At 41.7% G+C, this 15,558-nt stretch overlaps 1 protein-coding gene across 9 annotated transcripts in view; it reads right to left on the bottom strand.

Annotated features, from left to right (window-relative positions):
• Iqsec2 (IQ motif and Sec7 domain ArfGEF 2) overlaps window positions 1-15,558 on the bottom strand; it is an 85,886-nt gene that overhangs the window by 32,920 nt on the left and 37,408 nt on the right. For 3 of the 9 annotated variants that reach the window (XM_060375177.1, XM_060375179.1, XM_060375182.1), the window contains exon 3: window positions 11,913-12,008. The exons of 3 other annotated variants lie outside the window; for them this stretch is intronic. In XM_060375177.1, coding sequence (XP_060231160.1) covers window positions 11,913-12,008 — 96 coding nt within the window. Of the gene's footprint in view, window positions 1-11,912; window positions 12,009-13,902; window positions 14,043-15,558 lie in introns of those variants that run through there. 3 more of the 9 variants (XM_060375178.1, XM_060375181.1, XM_060375184.1) reach the window with 2 other exon arrangements.

Raw genomic sequence — 15,558 nt, 5'->3', positions numbered from 1 at the left:
GTTCTTATAGCTTCAGGTCTCAGACTCAGTCCTTCCAGGTTTTGTGTTAGAAGTCCATTATGTCCTTATAGGACAAAGATTTGTATTTCCTCAATATCAGCAAAAACAAGCAAACAAACAAAGAAACAAATGAACAAACAAAAAAACAAGATGCTTAGAAATCAGTACAGAAAATACACAGCATTAGAAGCAAAAGACCTGGATTCATGGGTTGGGGATATAGCCCAATGGTAGAGCACTTGTCTATCATAAGCAAGGCCCTAGATTCCACTCCTAGAACCACAAAAAAAGAAGAAAGAATGAAAGAAAAGAAGAGGAGAAGAGAGGAAAAGAAAGAAAAGAAAAGAGAGGAAGACCTGGGCCTAAACCCAGGCTTTACAAGTGCTTCCATGCTATGTGCCCTTGAGCATTGTATTAACCCTCTTGGGAGTTGTTACCTGATCTGTAAAATGGGACTAATGATACCAACTCCCAAGACTGTTGCAAGGGCTAGAATATACATCAAATGCCTAGCAAACAATCACAATGGAAACAAGAGCAATGGGGATTTTGTTAATTGTTTTAAAATCTTATTTCTAAGGGCCTAGGCTGCATATGACAGTCACTGGAGTGGGGTGACGGTATCATGGAGTATATGGATAGACAGTAGGGCTAGGAGGGGATCAGTTGCTTCCCAAGTGAGAAGGTGGGTCTTCTGGGGACAGCCAAGGAAATGGCAACATCCCATTCCCAGACTCTTCAATTCAGAGAACATAAGAAGTAAGGAATCCAGGAGAGAAAAGGATCAGGAAGAGATGAGGAGGAAAGATGACAAGCAGGGGAAGGCACTGTGGTCCACCTGACAGACAAGTACACGCATTAATACACGTACATACACACATACACACCCTTCTCCAACATGGAGATCCCTCTGACACACTGTTCCACACACTGAATAAGCAAAATCACATGAACCAGTTCTCAAGCCCTGAGCCTTAGTTTCCCATTCCTCATCTCTACAACGGGATAAAAACACCATAATTTTTAAAGTTGTCATGAGGAAAGAAAGATAGTCCAGTCTCACTGTGCATTTCTCTCTTATCAAGGACAGGCTCTTGCTGATTATCTCTCTCTCACATACTCTCTCTCTCTGGCAACCCATTTCTCCTTATTTTTAGCCTCCCTAGGGTTCACTTTAAGCACCAATCTCTTCTACTCACACGCTCATGTTGGCTTCTCATTGTCTGCTAGATAACATTAACACTCCAAGTTGGCACTAAAGGCTCCCTCATCCTATGGTCTCACTTGGTTTTTCTGGACAGATGGACTCAAACAGTTTCAATACCAGCTCCACCACCTACCAGCTCAGTGAGCTGGGATCCATTTCTTAACGAGCCTGGGACTCACTTTCCTTATCTGCCAAATAGGGAACTATCTATCCCGTAAGGTATGATAGGACTAAGTGAATCCACAAATGCTAAAGCTAACACAGAACAGGCCTGGTGCTTAACACATGGTAACATTATTACAGCTGCCATTGCCAGTAGTATCCACATTGTTATACTCACTTAGGCCCAACTGTCATCAAACTAGTTCATTATTTCATCTGTATGCCCCAGCCTTTTTGCTCCTGTATGCCTCTGCTGATTTTATTCATACTGAGTCTCATGTGCCTGATCAAATGCTGCTTCATGAGAATGTTCCTCCCTAGCTCCCAGACAGGTATTCTTTTCTTCTATGAGGCGCCAGCATTTCTGTGTTTGGTCAAGGTTCTTTAGTAGTTTCTTTCAACATCCTGAAGCATTCCTTTTACCAATCTCAATGCACCTACATGACCACTACCAACACTACATTCCCTCTCTGGGAGAAAGAGGGGTCCTGAGACTATTTGAGGCCAGTTTCCACCTGGGCTCTGGGGTTTATGCCTGCTCTCTTATCCACAGCAACCATCCCTTCTATCTCCCACATTCTCAACTGTTCGTCTTTGTTGCCTCCTTCCTGTCTTCATTTATAGAAGCTCAAGTCTTTCCCATCTGTGAATCAAAACCACATCTCCCCCTGTCCCTCTTTCTTCTTCACAGCTAAGCTTCTTGAGAAATTTGTCTACACTGGCCATCTCCACTTCAGTACCTCCCACGAGTTCTTCAACCCACTGCAATCTGCCTCTTGCACTCATTGCTGCATAGAAAATGTTTTTAAGAAGGTTGCCCATGACTTCCTGATGGTTAAAGCAATATATTCACTCCTACCCTGGACTTATCTCCTCCTGGCCACAAGGTAGAACACTCTTAACAAGGACACTCCCTTCCTTAGTGAGCCTACTCACAGTTGGTTTTCCTTCTATTTCTCTGGTCCACCCTTCTACCTCTTCTTGGGCGCATTCTTCATGTTGGTACCTCTTACCCAGTTCTTCTCTCATATTGTCTCACTCCCCTTTAGTGCTGTCATTCAATTTTATAACTTCAGGTGTGGTTCTGTCTAGCACAGATCTTTCTGCTAGGTCTAGGCCAGCTCCAACAAGGCAGCCCGCACAGTTCTCCTATGTCAGAGGGTCCCCCTCCAACAACCTTATCAGGGAAAGCATTGTCTCTTGCATTCCCCACCTTAATGAAAGCTATTGCCATTCACCTAGTCATTTGTGCCCAAAACACACCTTGGAGTTACCCCATCAGACAGGTCCAATTTTGACATTTTGACACGATGTCACCTCCACAGTTTATACTGACTAATTTTGTAGTCATGTTATGAGGAAAAAGTGCAAAAGGTCTCACAATGTTTTAAGTAAGTTTAAGATTTTGTGTCAGACCAAATCAATATCTATTATTGGCCAAATGTGGCCTACAGCTTGCAGATTGGACACATATGCTTGATTCTTCCTGCTTCCTTAGCAAATCAGTCACTAGAACTTGCTCATTTTATCTCCTAAATAGCTCTAACTTTCTTTATAGCATCAGCTGCTGGCACCTCATCCTCTACTCCTTTTGCCCCTTATTCAGCCTTTCCCAAATCACATTCTCCTTCCTACTGCTCTTCAAACACACACACCATCTTCTGTCTGGAGCATCATCTAAGTTTGTGCACGGCTTTGCTGCCTGACTTCCTTCAAGCTTCTGATCAACAATTCATCATTAAAGACTTAACTCCTTAAAAGGCACACCAACATCCTCTACTTCTTCACCACACACATCCTGCTATTTATTATTTGTCTTATCTAAAGTAAACTATACCAGGACAGGCATCTCTCTTGCTCAGCGCTCCATTTTGCATGCCCAGCACAGTACTTTAGTAAATATTCATGCAATATATGGATCCATTGCTAAGCCTCAAGACTCCAACTTACTGGGAACTCCATTCTCAGTCTTCCTCCATCTTTCCTTATGGCCCAAGTCTCTGGTCCTTTCTTCTGCTCAGTCACTTCTCAGTCCATTTCCTCTTCTCTATGCTCACTGACACTTTCTTAGTTTCTCTTCTCTTGGATGATTGCATCAATTTTCTCCCAAATCTCCCTTCTAAAACATTAATTTAATAATACTTTCCTATTCAAGAACTTATCAAAGTTCCCCAGCTGTCTACCCCCTTGAAAAAAATAACAAGCCTATACCCTCAGACATGCTTGGGGCATGTCTAACTTCTGCCCCCACTAATATTTTTATTTGCTCTTTCTTATCTCTAAACTCTGTGCAGACACTCAGACACCCTCCATCTTCTACCTTTTACCTCATTTTTGTTTGTTTGTTTTGAGACAGGGTTTTTTATGGGTACCCTTGGCTGTCCTGGAACTCACTCTGTAGAACAGGTCAGCCTCAAACTCAGAGGTCTGCCTGCCTCTGACTCCCCCATGCTGGGACCGAAAGAATGCACCAACACTGCCATGCTATCTTTAGCTCTTGACATCATCATGGATCTTGAGTAACTAGCTTAGATGTTACTTTCTTTGGAAAACTTTTTTCTGACTCAGAACTCAGAAGGAATACCTCTCCCCCTCTTCCTCTCTCCTCCCCAGTCTCTAATCCACAAGAAAATAAGTGTCTTTGGTGTTACTTGGGATCACTAAGAACAAGGGATAGGATGGAAGTTAGTAATTAGGTATGAGACCAAGTACTGTGGGTGATGGATGAGCATCGATTGAGGTTCTTGTTTCTTGTACTATTACCCTAGATTGGTCTATTACTGGCTCTCTGGCATCCTGTTAATATCTACTCATTTCTGTCCTCCAGTCCCTCACCTTTGCTATCTATAACAGTTTATATCACCCAACATTTGAATTGGAACTATCTTATTAACAACTCTCAAAGGATTTAGATTCCAAACTTTGAAATTAAAACACCTCTAAATGAATGGGGCCTATCAGGGTCACATGATGTACTAACTAGCCTTGCTTTGACACTACTTTTTCTATGCCAATCCGAAGTCAGACCTCACACTGGCCTTTATGTATACAATCCACTTCTTGTAGGCAAGGTTTTCTGTATCCCTGGCTGAACCTTAACTCTTCATATACTCCTGATCCTCCTGCCTCCATCTCCCAAGTGCTAAGATAACAGGCATGTGTCATCTTGTCTACCTACAATTCATTTTCCATACTGACTGGTAATGTGACATTTATTTATTTTTTAATTATTCTAGTTCACTGCTGATATTGTTTTTTTAAGATTTATTTATTTATTATGTACACACTGTTCTGCCTGCATGTGTGTCTGCACATCAGAAGAGGGCACCAGATCTCATTATAGATGGTGGTGAGCCACCATGTAGTTGCTGGGAATTGAACTCAGGACCTCTGGGAGAGCAACCAGTACTCTTAACCTCTGAGCCATCTCTTCAGCCTGTAATGTGACATTTCTAAAACACAAATTTTATCAAGTTATACTCTTCAGATTACTTCATGTGATACTTTGTTACTAACAATTTTGGCTTTCAACCTTTCTTACATCTCTTTATGTATATAATGAAAATTGTGAACTATCTTCTTCATAAATATATATGCATAGTTAAATAAACATATAGCATTTTGATCCATTTTCAGGATTGTGGGCCTCATGAAGCCTATCTGGGAGCCATACAGTCCACTCTCTTGTTCTATCTAAAAAAAAAAAATCTAGAATGTTCTTCAGTACTTCACCCATCTGGGTAATTCTTATTTTTTCTTTAAGACCCAGAACTCAGGGTGAGTCTACCTTTTGCCATCCCTAGACAGGGATGATCCCTCCCTTTATGCTCCTATTCTCTACCCTTTACCCTTTTTGCTCTTTTCTGTCACAGGCCTTCACAGTCTACCCTCCAACTAACTGGGGGATACATGGAGGGCAACAACCATTACCTTCCATAGGCAGTACTCTATAAGTGTCTACTGAAATAAGTACCAATAACAACTCTAATGAGTACCGATTATGTTTCAGGTACTTAGTGATAGGAATTCTGAATGGATTCATTTGAATGGGGTCATCTACTCCTTAGTTAATAAAATCCATGATGCTGTTGGTAGTATTCTGTTCTTTCCAACAAAGAAAAAAAAAGTGGGTTAAAAGATATGTGAAGTTGTTCAAGTGGCAGAGTTTGGACAGAGATTGCCATGGTCTTCAGGTAAATAGTGGCATACCATGCCTTACTGCTCTGGATTGTGAGCATCACAAGAGAGCATCAGCAAAAGTAAAGGATCAAGAACTAGGGCCAGAGCTCTGGACCTGGGTTTCATTTCCCAAGGGCACCTTTTTTTCTAATTCCCAAATAAGTCATGCCAAGGCCAGGCATCTGGCACGCTCCTTATGCATTCTCCTGTTTCCCAAAATCCTGCCTGCTATGGTCAGGGCCAGCCTTTGTTACAGAACCATCTTCACACATTGACAGTATTACACACTTTATTGGTAGGAAAACAAGATCTGAGTAATCTTTCCTCTTCTAGAGTTGACAGTCACCCTGCAGTTTTACATGTATCATCTCCAATTCTTAAAACAGCCCTAAGAGGTAAGTAAGCATTACTTACATCACAGAGAAGTAAATGGAAAAACTTGAACTTGAATAAACTGATGCAACTATTTTTCCTCAATGAGGTCATCATGCTTGGAAGAGTGAAAAAGAAAAGGCCATTCCTCATAAAGGAGGAGAATGAAAGAAAATTGTTGTTTCAACTCATTGTGAATGGCATCTATAGGAAGACTTCCCTGGGTGCCAGTTGGAGTTACATGCCTATATACTGGCAGCCAGCTCAGCCTAAGTCAGTCTCATTCCAAAGTACACCATGTTCTTTTTCTCCGTGCTAGACTAGAACTCCCTGAAAGCAGGACCAGACATACTCCATTCCATTAAGCAGCACGTGCACTTAACCACTGAGTCACCTCTCCAGTCCCAACAATGTATATTTTACTTAAGGTGAAGATAAAGGTTATTTTCATTGCTTTAACAAGTGTATAAACTAGCTAAAGGTAAAGGCTATTCATAAATTCTGTGTTTATTTAAATCATTATATAACTTTTTAATGAAGAGGTGGTCATAGGGGTGGAGAGATGGTTCAATGGTGAAGAGCACTGCCTCCTCTTCCAGATGACCTGGGTCCAATTCTCAGAACCCGTATCATCTGTAACTCTAGTTACAATGCATCTGGTGCCCTCTTCTGGCCTCATGTCTGGGCACCAGACATGCTGGTGGTGCTCAGACATACAGATATACATACAAACAAAACACCTATGCACATAAAATAAATTAATTAACAGAAAATTTAGAAGACTTGGTCAAGAGTAATATTTAGGGCTGGAGAAATGGCTCATCCATTAAGAGCATGCTCTTTCAGAGGACCTACGTTCAACTCCTACGACCCATATCAGAAGCTCATAACTTCTGGGATCTCCATTTCCAGGGGAATCCAATGCTTCTTGGTCTCTAAAGACACCTGCAAGCAGCCTGGTCTACATCATGAGTTCCAGGACAGCCAGAGCTATATGAGACCCCCCGTCTTGAAAAAACAAAACAAACAACAACAATAACAACAAAGACACCTGCACTCCAGTGCATATACCCCCCCCCACATAATCCACATAATTAAAAGTAAAATTAATGTTTTTTTTTAAGGAGTAATAGTCTACAAGGGTATTTAATAAGGAGTTGCACAATAAGAGCTCATGTTTGCAATTTGCATTGGGCATTTTAAAAAAAGCTAAGCTGAGCTTTCTATGTCAGTAAACCCTGAGAAAAATCTTGCTCGAGGATATGGTTCTCAGGTTGGAAGAATGAGCACATTCAAGATTCTCATGCTCATAATATTCACTCTCACAAACCTGTGATGTTAGCACTCACAATGATGAAGCAGAAGAATCAAGCGTTTCAGACCAGCTGGTGCTAACAGCAAGACCCTGTCTCATAAATCCAAAAAGAAAAAAGAGAAATTCTCCTGGCAACTGAAAATGTAGCCCCATAAAACAAACAAACAAAAGCCTGTATTAATCTGTACTCTAATCAAGGTATCTAAGAGGTCCTGTTCTTCACAATCCTTCTGATCTTTTCTTAATTTTTATAGCTAAAAACAGTTTGTTATGGTTTCACTTTCAGTTTGTTAACAAGTAATAAGGTTAGTGGCTATTCATACTTATTAAGTAATTTTCTATTTCGTTGTTGAATCATCAAATCATATTATTTCAACATTTTATTTTTCCTTTTTTTGAGACAGGATCTCACTCCACAGTGCAAGCTGTCCTGGAACTCACTACGTATCACAGGTTGGTTTTGAATATATAGTTCCTTTTGTCTAAGCTTCCTGAATTGTAGGATTATAGGTAAAAGCTACCATGTCCAACCTAATCCTCCATTTTAAATAGGTTGGGTATCTTTTTCTTCCTGACTTCCAGGAGACAGTATAGATTTAGACAGTGACAGCAACATTCTACCTGACATCTATGCAGTAAAGATGTTTTCTACAGCCTTGCTATTTGTGCTTTAACTTGCATACATTATCTTTCTCCACACAGAAGTTTTTAAATGTTAATGAAGAAAAAATATTACTCTTTTTTATGGCTTCTATTTTGTTTTGTTGTTTTTGAGAAGAGTTATAGGATCTCACTATGTTGCTCTTGTTAGCCTTGAACTCCTAACTTCAAGTAATCCTTCTGTTTCAGCCTCCTGAGTATCTGGCAATACTGGCTTGCACCATCATAGTTGGTTTGGCTTCTAGGATTTGTTTTTGTTGTTGTTTTTTAAAGTAAGGGTCTCACTATGCAGCTCTGGTTGTCCTACATACTAACTTTGTAGACCTGGCTGGCTTCAGACTCACAGAGATCCATTTGCTTCTGCCTCCCAAGTGCTGGGATTAAAGGTGTGCATCACTCAAGGTTTCAAAGTCTCCCATTGCAAGGCCTTCTCTATCTTATTATTATAATTAAGATATTCCAAATTTTCTTCTGGTAACCCTATGTGTTACTGGTCTGAAACATCTTCTTCATCACAAATAAATTTCCCATTTCAATATGTGAATTTGCATCCAAACTCCTCAGTCTGTTCCATTTATCTATTCCTCTATTTCTGGGAAGATATAATACTTGTGATTACTGAAGTTTTTTAATTTTTTTAAGATTCATTTATTTTATTATTTCATGTGTATTGCACATCATGTGTATGCCTTCTGCTTATGGGGAGGTCAGAGTTGGTATCAGATCCCCTAGAACTGGAGTGATGGATGCTTGTGAACTACTATGTAGGTGCTAAGAATCGAACCCAGGCTCTCTGCAGGAGCAACCAATGCCCTTAACTGTTGCGCCATCTTTCCAGTTCATTAATGTGAGCTCTATGGTAAGGTTTGGGTACATTTAATAGGCAAGTCTCCTACATTATTCCTCTTTATCAAAAAATTCTTAATTATATATTTTTCATTTAAACAAACTTTAAAATACAATTGCTCAATAATAAAGAAAATAAATAAATCTGTAGGGAGTTAATAAATTGTTTTTTACTACTGTGACCAATATTTTTTTCTTTAAAAAATGTTTTTTTTCTAAAGACAGGCTTTCTCTGTGTAACAGCCCTGGCTGTCATGGAACTTTCTCTGTAGACCAGGCTGGCCTCAAACCCACAGCAATCTGGCTGCCTCTGCTTCATGAATAATGGAATTAAAGGTGTGCGAAAAAGTATCTTTAATTATTATGTCATTTCATTAAATGCTACTGGTATTCAGAAATGCTATATTTTAGGTACATATTTGCCTTATATGTATCTAACATGCTGGAATTTCTTGGCATTTCAAGCTCTCTTGGCAGTTGAAGAGAGCTTTCAACTTATTCTCTAATTAAACAATCACATCACCTTCAGATAATGCTAACTATGATTCATTCTAATATTTGCACTATTCATTTCTTTTTAAATATCATTGTTAATAATTGGAATGAAATGTATACATGTGTGAAATCATCAAATAACAAATTCAATAAAAATAATAGCAGAAATCCCACTTTAAATTTTCCAAAAATCATCAAATAATAGTGATAGCAATCATTCTTACTTTGTTCTTGAATGTAATGAAGATGTCTTAAGTGCTTTATTGTTATATTCTCTGTTTTCTGATCAAAACAAACCATTACAAAGTTAAGGAAGTTTTGATAATTCTTAGCTTCATGTATTGGTTTTCTTATGCTGTGTAACAACTTATTCCATTATAGCAAGAGAATATACTGTAAATTTATCAGAACATCCCCAGCATCCATAAAAATTATTAAATGATCTTTCCTATAAAAGAGAAACACTGTAATAAATTACAATAGCAGAGTTCCTAACATTTATCATCATTATTACTATTTTAATGTCTATAGGTGTTTTACTTCATGTATGCCTGTGCATCAAGTGCATGTCTGGTACCTGCAGAGGCCAAAAGAGGGCATTGCATCCCCCTAGGTCTACAAAAGATTGTGAGTTGCCATGTGAGTGTGGGAAGTCAAATCCAGGTCCTCTGGAGGAGCAGCCAGTTTTTCTTTACCACTGAGCCATTTCTCCAGCACCCAGGGTTCCTAATGTTGAACAATTCCTTCATTCCTAGGAAGCCTTCATTTTTTTAAGATTCTCTCTTTCTTTCTCTCTCTCTCTCTCTGCCTAACTCACATAGCCTAGATTCTGTTTAAACTTGCTATGTTGCCAAATCTGACCTTGAGTCCTTTGTCTTTTGACCTCTATCTTCATTCCAAGTGCTGGAATTATAAACCTATGCCACTGAGCCAAGAAAAGATATAATGTTATTACTCTAGCAGATTCTATTTGATAATATTCTATTATTTGTTACATCAGGTATAGTGCACATGCCTGAAATCCCAGACATAGCTCAGTCTAACTTGTACAAATCCCTGCATCTAAACCTAGAGCTTTGTGTTCTTCCATCTAGCTATATCTCCAGCGCCATTTGGTTTTGTTTTTGAGAAAAGGTCTCTCTTCATTGACTTCAGACTCCTGGGCTAATGCAGCATTCTTGCCTCAGCCTTGTGAATAGCTGGGACTGCAGGTATGTCACTGAACAACCAGTTACCTACCTAGCCTTGCAACAGAAAAACTGGGAAGATGGTTATCTATTCCTATTACCTAACTTTGCGAGATTTGCTAGAACTTTCAGAACCTCCAGAAAAAACAACTGGTATTATTTTTCAAGAGAAAAAAAATTGACCAATATTTTTTCAATTTATTCCTTACTTTTCCATCCTATTCAGTTTTTTTTTTTGCCCTTTTGTAGGTAATTTCAGTAATGTACATGTTCCTAGAAAACCACCCAATTAAATTACATTTTTGTGTTTCTTGGTATAAACGTGCTCGTGTTATAAACACACACACACACACACACACACACACACACACACACAGCATTTTCTTATAACTTTTAAAAAATCTCCTCAGAATCTATGGTAAATCTTTTTTAAAATATTTTTCCTTACTTTTTTTTGCCTTTTCCACAGTCATATCTACCAGAGGAACAAAGCTTTTGTTTTCTGTTTCATTGATTTTGGGCTTCATCTACAATAATTAGTGTATTCTGTTTTTCTTTTGTTGTTCTTTTTCTAGCTTCTTAAACGGAATAATTAGTTCATGTAATTTGACCTATCTTGTTTCTAATAAAAGCAGTGAGAGAGCTGGGACTATATAGCTCGGTGATAGAGTGTTTGCTTAGCACTTGTGAGGCCCTAAGATCAATCCCCAGCACCACAAAAAATAAAACGCTGAAGACTATAGATTTTCCTCTCAAGATACTATGGACATTCCTCATATGTTGTAAGATGTAATGGTCTCATAAATTAATTTATTCTAAATAGTATGTAAATTCCATTCTTTCTTTTAAATGCAAGGTGTTTAGTTTTGTTTGTTTATTGAGGCAGTGTCTCATTGTGTAGTCCCAGTTAGCCTTGAACTTACTGTGTAGATAAGACTGACTTTGAACTCACAGAGATCTGTCTGCTGAGTACTGGGACCAAGGTATAAGACATCATATTGCTGGGCCTCCCTATTTTGATGTTGCTGTTAATATTTCCTTTTGTTGAATTTTAGCCAGAAATGCAAAATAGTATTTCTGATTAACTTGAAAATAATTTCGTTCTCCAAAAAATGTAGGAAGGGGTTTCTCTATACTTAAACATCCTTCCACAAGCTACCTCCTAAGTGGCAAACTCCTATTCATACTTCAGAACATCCTTCAAATGCCACATATTCCAAGACCAACCACTCCCAGCTACAGGAGGCAGGCCTCTAGGGATAGATTTCTTTTAAAAAGACTAAAGTAGAAAAAGATTCCAAAGGTCTTCTTTAGTCTCTGGACCTGATCTCCCAAGACACTCTCCGCACACATTCAGACAACCACTCCACAGTCATACAGGGGACTAAGGGACATGGGGCAGGGGTGGGGGTGAGGGGTGTCTGGCAATGATAGTGCATATTGGTTTGGAAGGGGAAAGGATTGGGAGAGGGTTAGGTCTAGCTCTTACCTGCTCTCTGCCAGCCTGCCTGAGGGGGTAAGCTTCATGGAGTCAAGGACCTGAGTAGGACAGCAATACTGGTGTAGAATATGAGACGCTGTGGACCTGAGAGACAGTAAGAGACAGGAAAAGAGATACAGAGAAAGAGACAGGGAAGGAGGGGAGAGGCAGGGTGGGTAGTGGGAACAAGGGGGTAAAAGTAGGTGGGGATGGAGAAAAGGGAAGGCTCACAAAAAGGAAGAGGAAAGGAAATGGAGGAGGAAGGGGAGGACGGAAAGGATGAGAGAGGGGCAGACAGAAAAGGAGGGTGAGAGGGAAAAGTAAAGGGAGGAATGGAGGAGGGAAGGATAGGAAAGGAAGGGAAGGAGAAAAGGAGTAAAGGAGGCATGGAAGAAGAAGGAAGGGGGAAGGAAGAAAGGAAAGAAGGAAGGAAGGAAGGAAGGAAGGAAGGAAGGAAGGAAGGAAGGAAGGAAGGAAAAAGAAAAAACCACAAAGTCAAGAAAGAGAGGACAGCACTCAACCACAAACAGAACACAATGACAACAGGGGGCAGTAGAGACAAGAGCCAGGCTTGGGCCTCCTGTGTTCCAGGTGACTCCGTGGGGACCTGGGTCACTGAGAGAGACGCTAGGACACCACAGCAGGGAAGGGAAAAAGGAGCCCTCCTCACACCAGGAAGGTAGGAAGGAAAGCAGAAGGGGAGGGTTGAAAGAGAAGGAAAAGATGTCTGGGGAAATACAAGGGTTCCCCTTAGAGAAGACCCTTCATATGAAGGGAGGGGAGGAGAGACCTCAAAGAGGAAACTGAGGTAGGTCAGGGTGGGGTGGGGTGGGACACTGAAGGAGCAGAGGAAAAGACTGCAGAGAAACTGAAAGAGACAGAAAAGAAAGAGGAAGAGGGAGACAGAGAAAGGACTAGACAAAAGACACAGAGAGAAGAGGAGAGCCAGATAATATCAGAGCAGAGGGGGCTCAGGACAGAGAGGGCTGACAAGTTTTCAGTGGTCTTGGTCACAGGATAGGACTCAGAGCTGGGGATGGAAGGGAAGGCAAGGTAGAAGACAGAGTGGTTCCAAGGAGGAGTCTGCTTCCAAGGCCCTTACTGTCCCCCACACATCCCAAGGCTGGGCCCACACTCCACTCCACTGCTGTACCCGACCCCTACCCCTCCACCCCCACCCCAGTGCACAGACTATAGGCCCCTCTGGCACCTGCTTAATGTGATTAAAGTCCAGAGAATGGAAAGAGGGACGAGGAGGGACAGTAAGTAGCGGGGCTAAAGGCTTTCTCCCTGCCCTATCCAACACAGTAAGGTTGTGGGGGTCATACCAGGTGGCCACAGCCAGGACAAGATGTAAGTGGAGCCTGCACCTCCATGTCAGCCAGCCCCTGTCTCCACAAGCTCCTAAAGGTATTGGCCATTCAAGAGCCCAAGCAAAAGTCAGAAATGGAGCTGAAGTTCAGACCAGCTGCCCATTCTCTAATGCATTACAAGTCAGAAGATGCCCAAATTTTTACAGAGAATCTTTGAGTGTGAGAACTCTTATCTGAACCTCTAGAATGCTATCATAGTCATCAGAGTGGCTGTTTCTCCAGTGCCCTCTATGTGCCAGTCACTACTGGTCCCAGACTCAATGTCTCACTGCATCTGAGCCTCAGACACCCTCGGGCTGATAGACTGTTAGCATCAGAATGTCAGTGGCTGGAGCATGCAAGCTGCCGGGACGTGCTCTGCTAATGCCAGGACAGTCACGAAGGTCACTTCTCATAGGCCGCAGACAGAGCTGCTTGGAGCTCCAAGGTCCTTACTGAGCTGGCTTTCAGATGTCCACAGACTCATAAATCGGCTCCCTCTCCTAAACCAAAGGCCTTCAAGAGTACAAAAAGGGAGCCTGAAACCAGGAAGCTAGAAGGCAGCTGAATCGGCAGCCCAGGCAGTAGGTCTAGGTCTGAGCAGAAAGCGAAGGGGATCAGGCAGGGTAAGTGGCCCAGATTCCTACCTGCTGCTCCTCCAGGGGAGTTCCATGAGTCTGGGCCTGTCCCAGGGGCAGTCCCCCTCCCTACCCCTTGCCAGTACTACCCCTGTCACGTCACCGTCACCACTGCTTCCACCCCTTCTTCCTCAGCCCTTCCCTAGAAGGAGGAGCCAAGGAGGAGGGGCCAGGCCAGCTGCAATTGGAAACTTTGCTCCTTCCTAGCTCTCCAAGGGCTGGGAATTCCTAACAGGAGAAAGCAGCTTAGAGAGCTCTCTTATTCCTCCTGGTCAAACCTGGGGCTGGGCCTCCCTCCCCTTTGCGCATCTCCTCTGCAATCTCCACAAGCAACTTGTCTCATCCTAAAAAGTTTGTGTCGGGGCTGGAGAGATGGCTCAGTGGTTAAGAGCCCTGCCTGCTTTTCTAAAGGACCAGGGTTCAATTCCCAGCACCCATATGGCAGCTCACAACTGTCTGTAATCCCAAGGGATCTGACACCTTCACACTAATGCACATAAAATAAAGTTAAATAAAAAAAAAAAATTAAAAAAAAAAAAAAAGTTTGTGTCACAAGGCCAATTTGGATACCCTCTGTAGACAACTGAGATACAAAAGCTCAGTAGTAGTGGCAGAATCACATGTTTTGGGCTTAATTTGGCTATTCTAAAATATGGACTCTATACCCTCAGCCCTATTACTTTTTTGTATATACAGAAATCTTTTAGCAAAAGCTTTTCACAACCATCCAGTTTCAGTACATTTACAAATGTATATAGAGTGTCCTAGAACAGTCACATCAAGTAAAATTCAAATCACTCAGCTTCAGATGGGGCCCTGAACAATATTCATTATGACTATAATAAGCTCTCATTCACTTCTCTGTTGTTTTCTACACTGGCACAAACAAAACAACAACAACAAAAACCAAAGAGAAAAGCACAAGCCAATTATAATCAAGAGGTTGTTCCTCTAGAAAGACTGTCCAGCCTGATTCTACCGGTCTAACAAATGAAGCAGAGGAATAGAATCTCAGCAAAGTTGATATAACAGGGCACAAGTGGGTGTTTGGCACCCTGTCTTCCCACCATGACAATCTCTACTCACTATATGGGTAGCACCAGAGAAAATAGAATTTGGGGGGGGGGGGTCTGAATGATGGGAGCGTTCCTAAAAAAGAATCGCAGGTCCAGCTCAAAGCATCCTAGCCTTTCATGGCCCCAGGGCCCAGGCTCCTGGCTGTTCTGAGCAGAAGGCTCCCGGGAAGGGCCAGGGTGGTCAGTGATGTAGAAGAAATAGGAGTTGACAGGCCACAGGCCAGACTTCCTGTCTCCCTACCAGGACAACTGGTTCATCTGAAGACAGCCAAGGCTGCTAGGAAGAGAGAGGCCTCTGAACCACCACAAACCTGGCATCTGTGGGACCTTTGTGCCCTCCTCGCTCTCTCTGCCCATCTCCTACTACCTGGTATTCAAGCTCTCACCTCAACCTCTGCTTCCTTTACTTTCCTTGGGCAACTCTTCCAGCTCCTGCAGATGCTTCACCTCTGGCCCAGACCTTCCTCTTAGCCTGACAAAGGACAGAAATTGTAGTCCTGGCTGTAAGGCTGATGATATATGACCTTGGTCAAGTTTCCTTTGCTCTATGGAAAGTCCAAGAGCCTACACTGTGGGTCCTAGTAGAGTT

Source organism: Meriones unguiculatus, chromosome X (assembly GCF_030254825.1).
Source record: "Meriones unguiculatus strain TT.TT164.6M chromosome X, Bangor_MerUng_6.1, whole genome shotgun sequence".
Taxonomy (NCBI): Eukaryota; Metazoa; Chordata; class Mammalia; order Rodentia; family Muridae; genus Meriones; species Meriones unguiculatus.
Note: the sequence above shows the minus strand (reverse complement) of the source record. Positions and strands in the feature narration are given on the sequence as shown.